Source organism: Sitophilus oryzae, unplaced genomic scaffold (assembly GCF_002938485.1).
Source record: "Sitophilus oryzae breed Bouriz unplaced genomic scaffold, Soryzae_2.0 scaffold_173_pilon_pilon, whole genome shotgun sequence".
Lineage (NCBI taxonomy): Eukaryota > Metazoa > Arthropoda > Insecta > Coleoptera > Curculionidae > Sitophilus > Sitophilus oryzae.
The window spans coordinates 548,336-564,197 of NW_022146435.1; the positions used below are offsets into that span (position 1 = coordinate 548,336).

At 32.5% G+C, this 15,862-nt stretch overlaps 1 protein-coding gene and 1 long non-coding RNA gene across 4 annotated transcripts in view; one reads left to right on the top strand and one right to left on the bottom strand.

Annotated features, from left to right (window-relative positions):
- The window catches only part of LOC115881769 (lethal(2) giant larvae protein), a 91,185-nt gene extending 77,798 nt beyond the window's left edge, over nt 1-13,387 (top strand). Inside the window, exons 16-23 of one of the 3 annotated variants that reach the window (XM_030899404.1) lie at nt 913-1,112; nt 1,251-1,428; nt 1,486-1,593; nt 3,428-3,566; nt 5,513-5,618; nt 5,875-5,949; nt 9,688-9,728; nt 12,452-13,387. In XM_030899404.1, the coding sequence (XP_030755264.1) occupies nt 913-1,112; nt 1,251-1,428; nt 1,486-1,593; nt 3,428-3,566; nt 5,513-5,618; nt 5,875-5,949; nt 9,688-9,728; nt 12,452-12,541 (937 nt within the window). In that variant the 3' untranslated portion in view covers nt 12,542-13,387. The remainder of the gene's footprint in view (nt 1-912; nt 1,113-1,250; nt 1,429-1,485; nt 1,594-3,427; nt 3,567-5,512; nt 5,619-5,874; nt 5,950-9,687; nt 9,729-12,451) is intronic. The other 2 variants (XM_030899405.1, XM_030899406.1) reach the window with 2 other exon arrangements.
- Nucleotides 7,362-8,314, bottom strand: LOC115881770. Its single transcript, XR_004050086.1, has 2 exons — nt 7,479-8,314; nt 7,362-7,418 (listed from the first exon to the last, which is right to left on the bottom strand). It is a non-coding gene; the product is annotated as an uncharacterized LOC115881770 (long non-coding RNA).
- Nucleotides 13,388-15,862: the final 2,475 nt, after the last annotated feature.

Sequence of the window (15,862 nt, forward strand, 5' to 3'; positions counted from 1 at the left end):
TTATAATCCCCTTCAAAATACAGAATTTTTAAAAGTTCGCCTCTTTTAACTAGTAGGCTTTGGACGCCTTATTGATGATCTGCCCCTAACGGAACTTGAAAACATATTTTTCCAGCAAGACGAGGCACCGCTTCAGAACACTGAAGTTATCAGCTAACTTTTGCAGCCAATTTCGAGAATAATTGATTAGCTAACCAAGATCCCAGCCGTTGACCGTCGAAGCCGCCGGACTTAGTGCCTATGGATTTTTATCTTTGCGAAAGAATAAAGGCTCTTATTTTTAAATTGCCTGTATAATCTAGACAAGGTTATGCGAGGGTATCTTTCCCCCCATTCGCGGCTACTACATTCGCAGTTCGAAGCCTACTTATTCAAAGTGGGCGAATTTTTAAAAACTCTATATCTCGAAGAGGAATCGAGCAAAATATCAAGTATGTTATATATTTGGAAAGGTAATTTTAAATTATTTTCAATGAATTAAAAATATACAGTGTGTCGTGAAATATGAAAAATCAAAATTTCTGTTGATAATTCTTAAATTATTGATTTTAAAAAAATTATACTTAATCCATTAAATTCTACGTAAGAAGGTGCTTTGGAAATGTTTTTATAAAAATGCAAAATTTTCCATAGCAAAAAAGTTACAGCGATTTTTTAAAAATGTACATTTTTGAAAACCCCCGTAACTCATAAACGGTAACAGTGCGATTTTCACCATCATGTTTTTGATAAAAATTGAGCTCCTGACACCGACATTAGTTTTCGTTTATCTCCTATAGAAAAGGGCGTTTCCCTTTAAAAGCGTCCAATTTGACCCACCCTGTACAGTGTGCGATTATTGCTAGACAAAAACAGTTATCTGGCCTCTTCTTTTTGATATTAAGGGATATATTCTATATCTTTCTTTTATAGGGCGCCTGTAATAGGCATAGCCGTACTTGACGGATCCAGTAAACCACTGCCTGAGCCTCTGGAAGTCGAGAAAGGAGTAGCACCACTTCCAGACACAACGCAAGCACACAGGGTGATCATCGCATCGGAAGAACAGTTCAAAATCTTTACTTTGCCATCTCTAAAACCTTACGGAAAGTACAAACTTACTGCACATGAAGGTATGTAGTTTTCTTGCCATACATATTGTTTATTCAATTATCTATTTAAAAGTCACATACAACAATTTATTTTTTTAAGATTTGAAAATTAATCTTCATCCAATCTTTATCTCTAAAGCAATTTTTAAATCTTTTTAGGAGCCAGAGTAAGACGGATGGCATTTGCGTCATTTGGATGCACCTTACCAGAGGATAACTCCGCCTATTCCGAAGTGGACCTCCTGTGCCTTACCAATATGGGCGACTGTCTAGTTCTGACCATTCCAGATTTAAAACGGCAACTGAATTCCGCTGCTATAAAACGAGAAGATATTAAGTAAGTCAAAGATTTAGGTTTTAATATAATTTTTTTAATTAAAAATAATTGTTTTAGTGGAATATCTTCCTTGGTTTTCACGAAGCAAGCTGAAGCTTTATACCTTCATTCTTCCTCGGAATTGCAGAGGATATCTTTGTCGGCCACACAAGCCACATATCCCAGGTACGTTTATCAGTATTTTGTATTTAATATTTATAATAATGTTAAATTTCATTAAACTCTAAATAGATTGCCGGATAAACTAAGATGATTTTCTGCCATGAACTAAATACCAAAGTGACTTCGGTAACTTTATTGATATTGTCTATTTTCTTTTTAATTTTCTTATAACTAGCAAATAGTTGGTATAGTCTGTCCAACGACAAAATCCCTGACAGTGATAAATGTCTGTCATTTTAATTTCAAAGTAGTTTATTTTATTTTACAAAGAAATAAGTTGATACAATTGGAACGCATAGCATGAAATTAAAAACTGTATAAAACTAATTGAGTCTTTTTTTAAATTACTATCTGTATTAATACAAAAGAAACAAGGGTGTATTTTAAACAAAACACCACATACCAAAAATATATTAAAAAGAACGATTTCTTACTTTTAAACTTAAGAAACTTTGTGCTTCTTCTTCTTCTAGTGCAGATCCATTAATGGATGTTTGCGATAACATTTTCCATTGCTTCTCTGTTCCGTGCGGTGTGTATTAACGACTGAACATCGTGTAGCCTTCTCCACTGTCTAATATTCCTCAGCCAAGACATTTTCTTCCTTCCGATACCCCTCCGGCCTTCGATCTTGCCTTCGATCAACAAATGCAAGAATTGATATTTGGGGTTTCGCATTATGTGCCCCAGGTATGCGGTTTTTTTCTTTTTAATCAATTCAAACAATTCACGCTCTTTGTCAACACGTCTGAGAACTTCTTCATTTGTCAATCAGCCGTCCAAGGTATCTTCAAGATTCGGCGATATAGCCACATCTCGAAAACCTTCAATTTGTTGATGGTAGCTGCTTTCAATGTCCAACCTTCCATACCATAAAGGAGCACCGACGACACATAACACTACGAATCTTAATCTAAGGCTAAGGTCAAAATCAGAACAGACAAGTACTTTTCGAAACCTCAAGAATGCCTGCCGAGCTTGTTCGATGCGACATTTAATTTCCTTGTCTGATGTCCAATCTTCGGAGAGCCAGATGTCCAAGTACTTATCGACTAAATTTATCGACTCTTTCTATGGGCGTTGAGTTAAATGTTGATGATGGATGAAGTTTATAAACACATCTGGGTTTCTGGATATTATCATAAATTTGGTTTATTTGATGTCAATGTAAACCCATTGCTTTGCTCTGTTCTCCTACCTTGTTGACCAGTTGTAGGTCGTGTATATTGTCTGCAATTAAGACCGTATCGTCGGCATAGCGGATATTTAAACTAACTATAACGATATTTAAACTAAACTTTGTGCAGTTATTATATTTATTAATATAAATTTTTATGTAAAAATATATATATTTTAATTTTGCACAGAAATAAATAGGTACAACACAACATAAATAAAACAAAATATTCTATTAATAATAATACATAACTGAATTGTAATGCATTAATAGTTGATTAATTTCAATCTTAATTTTTTTTAAACCAGTACCTTTTGATATTTGTTATATCTCTGCAGTACTAAAATCTATTATTTACCTATCGTGTGATGGTGTTACTTTACAGCTACTCCAGTTTTTAGTACCATATACAACATGGCATACAAACTTTATTGGTGGCTCTCTGGACACCGAATATTAACTATAAACTGTGCTCTGTGTCTAGACTTAATTTTCCCTCCACTTAACTTCAATAAACACAAAACGCACGACCCAAAATGCAACAGTTGATAAATATTCGAATTTCTTAAATTTATTGCCACCCAAACGGGCAAAATAAGTATAACCAACTATTTCAATCATTTTGAATCGCTGTGTATATGGGTAATTATTTTGTTTAAGATGTTATTTGCCTATTCCGGAAAGTACGAACGAAGATGAGACTTTAACAGGCAGCAACGAAATTATTAACACTGAAGAAGCGACAGAGCCCCCTTTAGTTAATGGTGCTATGCAGAAAAGTAACAGTACCTTGGAGAAGGTAAATTATAAATATCTAGTTTTATTGTACTTCAATTAACAATACGGCGTGTTTAAGTATATTTCAGCCTGTAGTTTTCTCCGTAAATATACAGGGTGGCGCACCTCATTCGCCTCGGTTGTATATGTAAGGAGACAATGTGCACAATTTAAAATTATTTTGAAATATACAGGGTGTTTCAGAACTAAGATCCATACCAAAGTTATATTTTTTCTTATGGAACACCCGGTATTTTATTTCATTTTTGGATTCTTGGGCCCAAAAAAGGCATTTATTATAAGGGTTAAATATGTTTAAAATCTTTAGTTTTTGAGATATTTAAACATATTTAAATTTGCATGCTACAATAAAATGGACTTTTGAGAATTAATTCTTATGCTGAGTTTAAAGGTAGAGAAATAAACTTTACTGAAAAATAGTATTGGTTCCTTAAATTTATACAGGGCTATCAAAAGTTGCTGATCTATTTTAAGGATATATTTTATAAAAAAAACTTCGTTATTTCAAATACAACGCCTTGTATTTTTTTAGACATATCGAAGCAGATTCAAATGCTCTTTCAAACTAAATTACGGTTTCCTATACCTATCTAGCTCAGATTTTGAATAAAAAGCGATTTTTAAATAAAATTGCAATCAAGATGGCTGGTGTCGCCATGGAAATTTTCTAGTGACAGTTAGTAACTATTTTCAAAGTCGACATTAGTTTATGGACATTATTATTTATAATTTATAACAGTTTACTTAAATTTACCTACAATAGTTTAATAACTAAGTATTCATTATTTTATCAAGAAAAATAAAGCAATATCTGCTGGCGGAACGAATAGATATGTTACTAGTGATATTATTTTGTGAGAAAAATTGCTCAAGGGTTTATGGTCAAAGATATCCAAATAGGAATATTTCTGATAAGCGTTTCTTTGAAAAACTTCTTGTCCTTTTCGCAGAGCTGGTAGTGTGGTTTATAAAAAACTTATTAGATTAGGCAGAAACCTGTCATTGGAAGTGAATAAAATGAATTTGCCGTAATTGCCTATTTTATAGAAAATCCATATATCTACAAGTCATCGTAAAATAATTCAAAGAACTACTTCTTCGTTTTTCTTGATAGAATAATATACAAATATTTAATAAATATTATTTATTAAACTACTGTAGGTAAATTAAATAATAGTAAACTGGTATAAATTTAAATAAGTAAATAAGCTACTAACTGTCACTAGAAACTTGCCATGACAACACTAGCCATCTTGATTACAATTTTATTGAAAAATCCATTTTTATTCAAAAGCTGAGCCAGATAGCTATAGGAAACCCTAATATAGTTTGAAAGAGCATTTAAATCTGCTTCGACTTATTTAAAAAAATACATAGTGTTGCATTTGAAATAACGAAATTTTTATATAGAGTAAATATTTAAAATAGACCTGCAATTTTTGATGCCCCTGTATACATTTAAGGAAGGAATAACATTTTTCTGTAAAGTTTATTTCTCTGCCTTTAAACTCAGCACAAGAACTAATTCGGAAAAGTAATGTACAGGGTGTTAATAATCTGTTTTATTGTAGCATGCAAATTTAAATATCTTTATAAATATCTCAAAAACCAAAGATTTTAAACATATTTAACCCTTATAATAAATACCTTTTTTTGGGCGCAAGAATCCAAAAATGAAATAAAATACCAGGTGTTCCATAAGAAAAAATATAACTTTGGTATGGATCTTAGTTCTGAAACACCCTGTACATTTCAAAATAATTTTAAATTGTGCACATTACCTCCCCACATATACCCATAAAATATTTTGTTTCTACATCTTTCCGTTTTCGTATAATCAACCGAGGTGCCCCATCCTGTATTTTTTAAGTCTAAATTATGAATATTTTAGAGTTTTGAAAGTTATTAGCTGTATTTTTAATTGGATCTATTTTTATTCAATTGTAGGTAGATGAAGTACCAGAAAATGGCAACGACAGTCCGCTCAACGTGACAGTGGCAAGCAGCGTCGGCGATATCACAATTGACAGTGTTAAAGACCATTTGGGCTCTGGTAAGTTTTTCTTACAATGTTATTAGTACAAATTTTATGTCAATGTGTAGTTAGGGAGAGCTATGTTTAACCTAAATATGTGTTTAAAAATGCTGCTATACGAGTAGAAATTATAAATGATTTTTAAGCTGTTATTTAAAAAAATATACGTTTTTTATTTATTGCTTGACACTGAAACATAATAATATAAAAAATAACCTTTCAGTAACTCTCAAGCTTAAAGATTATAAAACTAGTGCTATTGCTAATTGTTTAGGCGAAGGTGAGATTACCATTACGAAAATTACCACAACGACTGTGACGACATCATCAAGTACAGAGCAAGAAAATAGTAAGTGATATTATTTAGTTTTATTTTGCAATATATGTAGAAAATGTAGAGTTCTTTCTGTGAAATGATAACAAATTTTATACACGACTTCGTACAAAAAAATGCAACATAATTTGTTTGAAAGATAGGATTTCCACAGTTTATTCATTACGAATGGGTTTTCTTGGTTTGTTTTTTGTGTAACTGCGTGTCACCTACTACACCTACTCATACACATGCCAGCAGTCAAAGCACCATGCTCGGTCGTTGTTTTTTTAAATGAAGCTTGAACGAAGCCCAGAATCTGACTTTGACGTGTTTGCGCAGATTTCTGTCGGCAGGCTGGTTATGAATAAGTTTCACAGAACTTCAGTACGCTGATGATTGCGCTCTAGTTGCAAAAATGTTACAGCAATTACAAGAAATGCTGAACACATATACTTGAGCATACGAGGCTTTGGGCCAGACGACACTAAAACTCACGAAAACCTCGGAAGCATTCGGATCCTACACGGAGAGTTCGGTTTTGTTCGGCGAGAAGCGGGAATTTTGAACATTATGAATAATCGAGAATCGAATAATAATCACAGACAATTATTTTATTATGCGAAATTGCTAACAGTAGTTGACTGTTTCGGTTGTTCATTTTGTTTTTTATAGTTTTTGACTATTTTTAGAAATATGGCTATATTTAAAAACTGATCTGCATTCATATATTTTTAAAACATACAAATGCCATTAAAGTTACGAAATGTAATTTGTCATTATTTGCTCATTTTAAAGAAGGAAGGTGGTTAATGTATATGGCTGATATTTCGTTATATACATATATTGCCTACATCAAGTGATTTTAGTCAAAGTTGCATGGATTATTGGTGTAAATTAAAAATTGTTTCATTTGCAGATTCATGATCACTATCTAATTTGATGCATAAGTGAGAACCATAGCTTTACTTGGAGAGAGCTCATTATTCTCAAATTCTATTCTCAAATCTTTTATTAAAATATCAGTTCTTAAATTGAATCACATTTTCATGGGGAAATAAACGTTTTGGGAAAATTTGTTAGCTTAATTACTGTAACATATTAGAAATAAAAAAACAAATTTATAGTTCTAATTTTATTAGAATGTTGCAGTTTCCATTACGGCCTATAAGAAGAAACTGCAAGAAACTTATAGCTGTTCTATGTCAAGAAAATACAATAATTACAACAATACAATACAATAATTTTAACAATAAACGATACCACATTGTACAGAGTAGTAGTAAGTAGTACAAAATAAATATAAAACCCTTAACCAACAGTCAATACATATTTACTTAAGTCAGACCAAAAACAAAATAAATAAAGCCTTAAACCAATAACCTCTTTCACTTTATTGGGAATAATTCTTGCTTATCCATTTTCCTTTTATCGCTCATTATATGGTCTTTTTATTGAACTACTGGCCTTCTCTGTTCATTTAGAACAATAATTGCTGATGTGTCCTAAAAATAAAAAGAGACTATTTGGCATAGTGTTTTCTTTTTCATTTCTATTTTACCTACCTGGCTGATTTACTATGATTACGATAATAATTGTAAGTTTTTTTCCACATAGTCATTATATCTTCTTGGCTTGGCGAATGCATAATTTATCTTGATCTTCTGCTTTTCATACCACAGTTTATAACTTTCCTTTGTAGCAAAGTCATAGGCAAAGTTATGTGTTTCCATTTCCAAATTTACTTCATGGTGTTTACCTTCAAATGTTGCAATATACTGCAACTTCCACAAACTATACAGACTACCATATTTAGTAGAGTACACAGTGGGCAAATAATACGTTTCTTCCAGGTTTCTTCTTATTATAGTATTTTTCACAAAATTAAGTGAAACAACACAAATTAAAAATAATCTAGTCTGTAATATTAATTATCAAAGTTCTATGAATCGCTGGATCCCCAAAACGCATTCACAAATTGTAAATCTTCTTTAAATGCTTTTAGTATTTTTTGTATTATTTAAAAATACAGGAATGCTGTTGAGTTTTTAACTTTGTTTTTAAATAGGGCCATATTTACTCTGATATTTATAAAAGTGCCGTTGTTTACAAAGTCCATCAGTGGCAAAGTTCAGCTGAGTTTGACGTAGACCGCGGTTGCGCGGTTCAGCTTCCGAGTATTTTGTCCTTAGAGAAGGAAAGAGAGACTCTCTTTCCTTGTCTAGGGTAACGTGAGTTTTAGTGTCGTCTCTTTGGGCCTTAAGCTGAACATCGATAAAACTATGTGCACTCCCCCGGAAAATCATAACAGCGCTATAAATAGCGGAGGAGAACTATAGGAAAAAGTAGCAGAGAGAATTCAAGTAGCAGCGCCTCAAGAGCATTCTGGAAATTAAAAGACAGGGTTTTCTACAATCATGACTTGGGCACAAAAACGAAACTTGCAGTGTACCGAGCAATGATAATCCCCACCATGTTATATGGAAGCGAAACCTGGGTGCCGTACTGCCGGCACACGAACGTATTTGACAACTGTTAAGAATCAAATGGTACCACCATGTCTCCAACGTATAACTCCTTGAAAAAGTCAGCTGCGAGAGCGCTGAAGTCATGATTACTAAATCCCGCTTAAGATGGGCTGGCCACGTATGCAGGATGCAAGAAAACCGCCTACCGAAATCTCTTCTTTAAGGTGAGCTTGTAGAGGGTAAGAGGAAACCGGGTGGACAACTCAAAAGATACAAGGATATTTTCCATGAAAACTTAAAGGGGTTAAGCATGTAAAACAGAGAGTGGGAGTAAGCAGTGCTCAATAGAACACAATGGAGAGCAATTGTAAACTCGGTTAACAACGACAACCAAAAAATAAAAAGGCAACAAAGTAATGAGATTTTTGAATGTCCGGAGTGCGGAAGAGAGGTAACATCACGTATCGGGCTTTTCAGTCACAGAAAAGTTCATGAAAGAAAACGCCTTGCGTAACCATCTTCTGATGCGTGTCAAATACTCGTCAGCGAGTAATGGCAGTAAGTAAGTAAGTATGAATAAGCTGTGGTATTATACAAGATGTCAAATCTCAAAATGAGAAGTACGGTATATAAAGAAAAATATTTTCTTGGAAGAACTTTGCCCATAATTACTTAGCTTCTTTCTTCAATTTGTAATTAATTTATATTTTTTTAGAACTAAGAAATAATTAGATCAAATTACTTTTGTTTTTTATTAGCTATTTGTATTATATTTTATTATTTAAAAAGTATTAAACTAATTAAAAAAATATATTATAAAACTATATTTTCAACTAAAAGTATTTTTAGAAATTTTTCCTAAAGCTGTATATTGCTTTTTTATGTAGAATATACAGATTTAATATTGGTGTTGGACCCTGTTTAGTGGTTCAGGATACTTCTAAGTTTATGTTTCTTTTTCATTTTATTTACTGTTTATTGTCTAAATATTTAGAAAGATAATTAGAACTTTGTCGTTTTTGGGTTAAGGTAATTACCAAAATAATTTTTTCCTATTTCAGCCTTTTATATATTGCGATATATGTTAATTTTACTATTATATACTAAACAGATAACCCTTCCTTTAAGTGTTTTTATCTCGTAGTATTAAGTAAAAAAAAATTAATGACATTTATTTTATCTGTTTTATTTGTATTGTGCGGCGTTCGAAGTTTTTAAAATTTATTATTTTTGTTGAACAATTGGTAAATCTGTTTTATTTAGTTGCTTTATATGTTGCTAAGATTGTTTGTTCTTGCTTTTGTAGTCATAGAGAATCACGTCACAGGAGCAGGAATACCGTTGGAGGTTAGATATAAATCCACTGTTATTAGTTTGTGGTGATGGAAATAGTCTGTAGCAGCATGCATTTAATATTAAATTGTATATATGTGCACCTAAGTAAAGCTGGGACATTTATATTTAATTCAAATTAACAGATTCGAGATAAAAGAAAAAAGTACTAATACCACAGTTATTATTAAAAACGTTTAGTGATTTATGTTGACATAATGTAATTTTCAAATTTTTTAATACTTTCAAGATTAATTTTAGTATTACATACATCAGAAATAAAATAGATATACAATATAGTATTTCTTGCTTAAGTAAGTTAGGAAAATTAAAATACACACACCGGAAAAGTCTAGGGATATTACAATTTTATCCAGCCATCGTCAGTAATTTTATTATTTGCATTTCTGATATAATAAAATTACAATAAACAAATAGTTTACAGGACGTATTGGAAATAAAAATGCGAAATTTACCGAATTTTTCAAATTTACCTTGATTTTTATTGAACTCAAAAAAATACACATATTTTTTTTTATTCTAAACTGTGAATTAAAAAAAAGATAAAAACCATTTTTACTTAATAAAGGGTATGGCTTCCTCTACTGTTCATTACAGCCCTACATCGTCTCTCCATGCTCCTGATCAGATTGTCGATCTCTTCTTGAGATACAGCGTGCCACGCTGCATTCACGGCCCGAACCAGATCCCTACGAGTTTCAGGAGGCATACCCATTCTCAAAATTCTTCTTTGGACCGCGTCCCCTACGTGCTCGATGGGGTTGAGGTCAGGAGATTGTGCCGGCCAGGGTAAGATGTTTAATTGATGAGCATTGATAAACTCACCACTCTGGCTGTATGAGGCCGTGCATTGTCATGCATGAGAATGAAGTTTCTCCCAAAATCATTGGCATATGGTAACACGACAGGCTCAAGAATTAAATCACGATATGTGATTCCTGTTAGAAACCTTTCAAGAAAAACGAGATCGGTTTTTCGGCCTAACTGGACTCCTCCCCAGACCATAACTGTTCCACCTTGATTAGGGTGCACTTCCTGAACATGATCCAATCGAATAAGATTTCCCGGTTCTCTCCATACCCTAAGCCTTCTCAAATCCGGATGAATTCCAAAGCGTGACTCATCCGTAAAGAGAACATTGGCCCATTGTTCATTCGACCACTGAACATGATCTTGAGCCCACAAATATCGTACCTCTCGATTTCCTCTCGTTAAGAGTTGAGCTCTCCAGGGGTGTCTGCTTCTTAAGTTGACCTCTCTTAATCTATTGCGAACAGTGTCAGGACTAACGGTTACATTATGTGTTTCCTGGAGAATTAAACTAAGCTCTGGTGCTGTAAGAGTCGGTCGGCGTCGAGCATTTAATTGTAAAAAATGATCTTGCTGAGGGGTAGTAATGCAATGTCGCCCTGTGTGCCTTTCAGCAACATCACCACTTTCACGGTAGCGTGCACTTAATCGCGATATTACACTTTGCGTTGTATTTAATGCTCTAGCTACGTCGATTTGGCGCATTCCAGCTTCGAGCATACCCATGGCCCTTAGCATTTCGTCTCTGTTAAGATGTCTACGCTCCATAATGTCGTTTAATACTAAACAGAGTTATCTGAATGAATTCTGGCCAGTTATCATAAAAACATAGCCAGTACAGGTTAAATTCGAACAATTGATGCTAGGTGCTTTTTATACATTTGACAAAAAATGCCCAAACACTTCTGCAAATATCCCAAATTTAGAAATAACTAGTGTGACTACTTCGTTTCAATCGAAGTAGAAAGAATCGGCCTACAAATATGTGGTTGTTTATTCAAAACATTTATTTTTAACTTTAATAAAATGATATCCCTAGATTTTTCCGGTGTGTGTATTAACTTCGTTTCTACAATTGCTTTACATAGCCTACAGAGTAGTATAAATATAAGTATTTATTATAATTTAGAAAATTACATGTTATGTGATAGCTAAGAGAGAGAATAACAATAATATTTACACTTTCTCCTCATATTCCAAAATTCTAAGCACAAGGTTTTTTGATGAATATTAAATGTAAAATTATCTTGTAGTATATAATATGTATTTATATCTAACCTAAAATTAACACTATAAATATTGTATACTACGCATTTGCAAGTTATGATATAGCTTGATAATACAACCAACAGTATTTTTTCCAAGTTTGTAGGTTAAACAATTCCAAGGCCAAGATATTGCAGTTCGGGCAAATAAATTATAAACTCCATTTTCTTTAAACAGTTTACCTTCCTTGACTGATTTATTTAATGAAATCGGTATTATTTAGGTTGTATTATCAAGGTGTATGAAGAAAATTGTAGCAGTAGTCCAATCAATCTGAAATTTTAAGTTGCATTAGTTTATTACAAGCTGTTTTTTTTTATTTAAGTCTCTTTTACTATACTTTTAGGTTTGAAAAGCGAAACACGTATCACTGTTTAACTTAATATAAACGTTGAGACCGAGACTTTGAGTCTGTTTTCTACTTCTTTTTAATACCAAATCTCGTTTTTTTGTGTGAAAAAATAGAAAAGTTATAGGGGCGAGCCACATTTGAGACTCACCCGGTATAAGCTTGTAAAAAATTAACGCACCTTAAATAGTCTTTTTGGATAAATTGAGTGGACTACTCTTATAGTATATCTATAATAGGTAGAATGGTTCATTTGTGTTGACGTATTTAACAAAATCTATATCTTTTTCAGATTAGGAAAATTCAAGTGAGTGACCTTTTGCTTCGAGCGCCTTTAGCTTTGGCTGAAGAGGACACAGAGACAAATCATATTTCAAACTGATATACGCTACATCCGAAACAGTGATCGGTGATCGCTAAGATGTGCTGAGACGCGGCATCATTGCTATTTTCTATCACATAAAATATATATGTAACTCCATCAACAACAGAACATCAATTGAATTTTTCGATTTGTTTAATTTTTTCTATTCGTAACTTTTAATTAAGAGTAAATTAATTTTGAAACGGACAAAAGTAAGATTTAAAAAAATATGGTATTTTTAATTTTTATAGTATTATTTATGAGATCAGTATTTCGTATTTTATTCTTGTAGCATTAATGTGTGTCATAAAAAATTGTAGTGTACATATATAGTAATTTATATCTTTTTTCTTGATATACAAACGTTAATGATACCAATATAATGTTTTTTATAGTTATATATTTTAATAAATGGTGCTACATTTATAAAAAAAATATATTTTGTAAGACAAAATTAAGTTAGGTACATTACTACTTATATATGTTTAAAAAATGGTCCGATATAAGTTGAATAAGTATTTTATAAGAACATCTATGATTCTTATTGATATTCTTACTTTCCTTCTATTCTTTAGTCATTGTTTCTACCCTTACTGTGACGTGGTCTTCATTTGATCACACTATAGTTTTTTGCAATTATTATTTTATATTATTAAAAATGTCTGGATCTTAGCACCAATTGAGTATTCGTTTTGTACTTATTAGTTTTTAGGCACAAATATTGGGACCATGTATGATTTTCGGATATACGAAATACTGTTCAAAAAAAAATCTAAATATACACTCAGATGCAAAAAAACGCTGAAAATTTTTTTGTCAAATTTAAAGTGTTATATTTTTGTTATTTTTAGCCCTATTTTCATGATTTTTTTAGCAACCTGTATATAATTTTATCAACTTTAATTCGTAAACTCAGTTTTTTATAAACTTTAGTATTTGGCATATTATACAGGGTTAATCGAGGGGTTGTTTTTTACCCTTTCTTTAAAACACCCTGTGCAATAATTTCGTGTGTAAATTTTTCTGAAATATAATTTTACGGTCAGAACTAGGGAATGCAATCCCGCACCAAAATCTCAATCCCGCAAACCCGCGGGATTAAAGCAATCAATCCCGCGGATCCGCAAAATTGCGGGACTAAACAATAGTCATACATTTGGTCCTAAATGGTACAAAAGGCATTGAACATTTTGCATAGGCCCACAATATATTGATAGAGCTTGTATCTTAAACTAGCTGTACATAAATTTGGACCGATGTATACAGAGTGTTCAAAAAATATATTTAATATTAAATAAACTTAAATTTTATTATAATTTATCTACTTATTTTATAAATAAAAATATTATTCTGATGTTGAAGTTTTTTTTTAACTTGTGTTAGTTATCTGCTTTTAGATACACTCTATATCTATAATTTTTTGGCATATGCAGAATGTACAAAGCTTTTTGTACCATTTAGGACCATATGACCAAACGTATGACAATACGTATGACTAAAAATGCATATTTTTCGAAAAAAAACGTCGTATTTTCCTTAAAACAAAAAAAATTAAAAAACCGATCAAATTGTTTTTTTCTAATTTCAATACAGATTAGTCGTACTTGGTAAAAATTTCGATTTTTTAAAAATTGTAAATTTGCGGTAAAAACGATTCTTGACCAAATTTGCACACTCTTATAAAACACCCTGTATGCGTGAATTCACTAAATATATTTTCGAAAACCATATAGCATCTTAATCACAATAGATGTATCTAAAACCTGGTCCAAACCGGAACCTGGTCTTTTTTAGTTCAAAAGATATTCAACTTTAAATTTACCCTAAAATTTTGCGTCTTCCGATAATTATGTACGGTAGTTTATTTGACAAAACTGTCCACAAGTACTAGTTAAACGCTTTTCTTCACTTAAGCACATACGCCAGAAAGAAATCTAACAACTAACCTGTTCGTTTCCCTCATTTTTACTGGCCAAGCTATAAGGGGAATCCCCCGGGTTCCGAGCGTCGACGCATCGGCCCGGAACGAAGCGGTTTGATCTTGATTGAAATCGATTCGGTTACCCAGTAGTAGGGAATGCAATCCCGCAAATGCAGGATCCCACAAATGCGGGATCCCTCTGAGATTCCGCGGGATCAAAGTTGTGGGATTTACTGTGCGGGATCCGCGGGATCGACACATTACTACTGGGTAACGATTAACATCAAATCTCTTCGTTCCGGGCCGATGCGTCGACGTTCGGAACCCGGAGGATTCCCCTTACGGCTTGGTCGTTAGAAATAAGTGAAACAAACAGGCTAGTTGTTAGATTTCTTTCTGACGTATGTGCGTACGTGAAGAAAGCGTTTAACTAGTAGTTGTGGATAATTTCGTCAAATAAATTGCCGGATATAATTATTGGGACAAGCAAAATTTTAGGGTAAATTTAAAGTTGAATATCTCTTAAACTAAAAAAGATTTTGGGATGCGGTTTGGACCAGGTTTTAGATGAATCTATTGTGATTAAGATGCTGTGTGGTTTTCGAAAATATATTTAGCCAATTCTTGTATACAGGGTGTTTTATAAGAGTGTGAAAATTTGATCAAGAATCTTTTTTACCGCAAATTTACAATTTTTAAAAAACCGAAATTTTTACCAAGTACGACTAATCTGTATTGAAATTAGAAAAAACAATTTGATCGGTTTTTTAATTTTTTTTTGTTTTAAGGAAAATACGACGTTTTTTCGACGAAAAATATGCATTTTTAGTCATACGTATGGCCCTAAATGGCACAAAAAGCTTTGTACATTCTGCATATGCCAAAATATTATTGATATAGAGTGTATCTAAAAGCAGATAACTAACGCAAGTTAAAAAAAAACTTCAACATTAGAATAATATTTTTATTCATAAAATAAGTAGATAAATTATAATAAAATTTCAGTTTATTTAATATTAAATATATTTTTTGAACACCCTGTATACATCGTTCCAAATTTCTGTACAGCTAGTTTAAGATACACGCTATATCAATATATTGTGGAATATTTAGGAGCAAATGTATGACCATTGTTTACAGTCCCGCAATTTTGTGGATCCGCGGGATTGATTGCTTTAATCCCGCGGGTTTGCGGGATTGAGATTTTGTTGCGGGATTGCATTCCCTACCCAGTAGTAATGTGTCGATCCCGCACGGAAAATCCCGCGGAATCTCAGAGGGATCCCGCATTTGCGGGATTGCATTCCCTAGTCAAAACCATGTCGCCTAAGCATTTTGTTTTTTGGATCATGTCAAAATATGCTTTGATTAATTTTTAAGAGCGAAATGAACTTCACACCAACAATTTGCAATTTTTT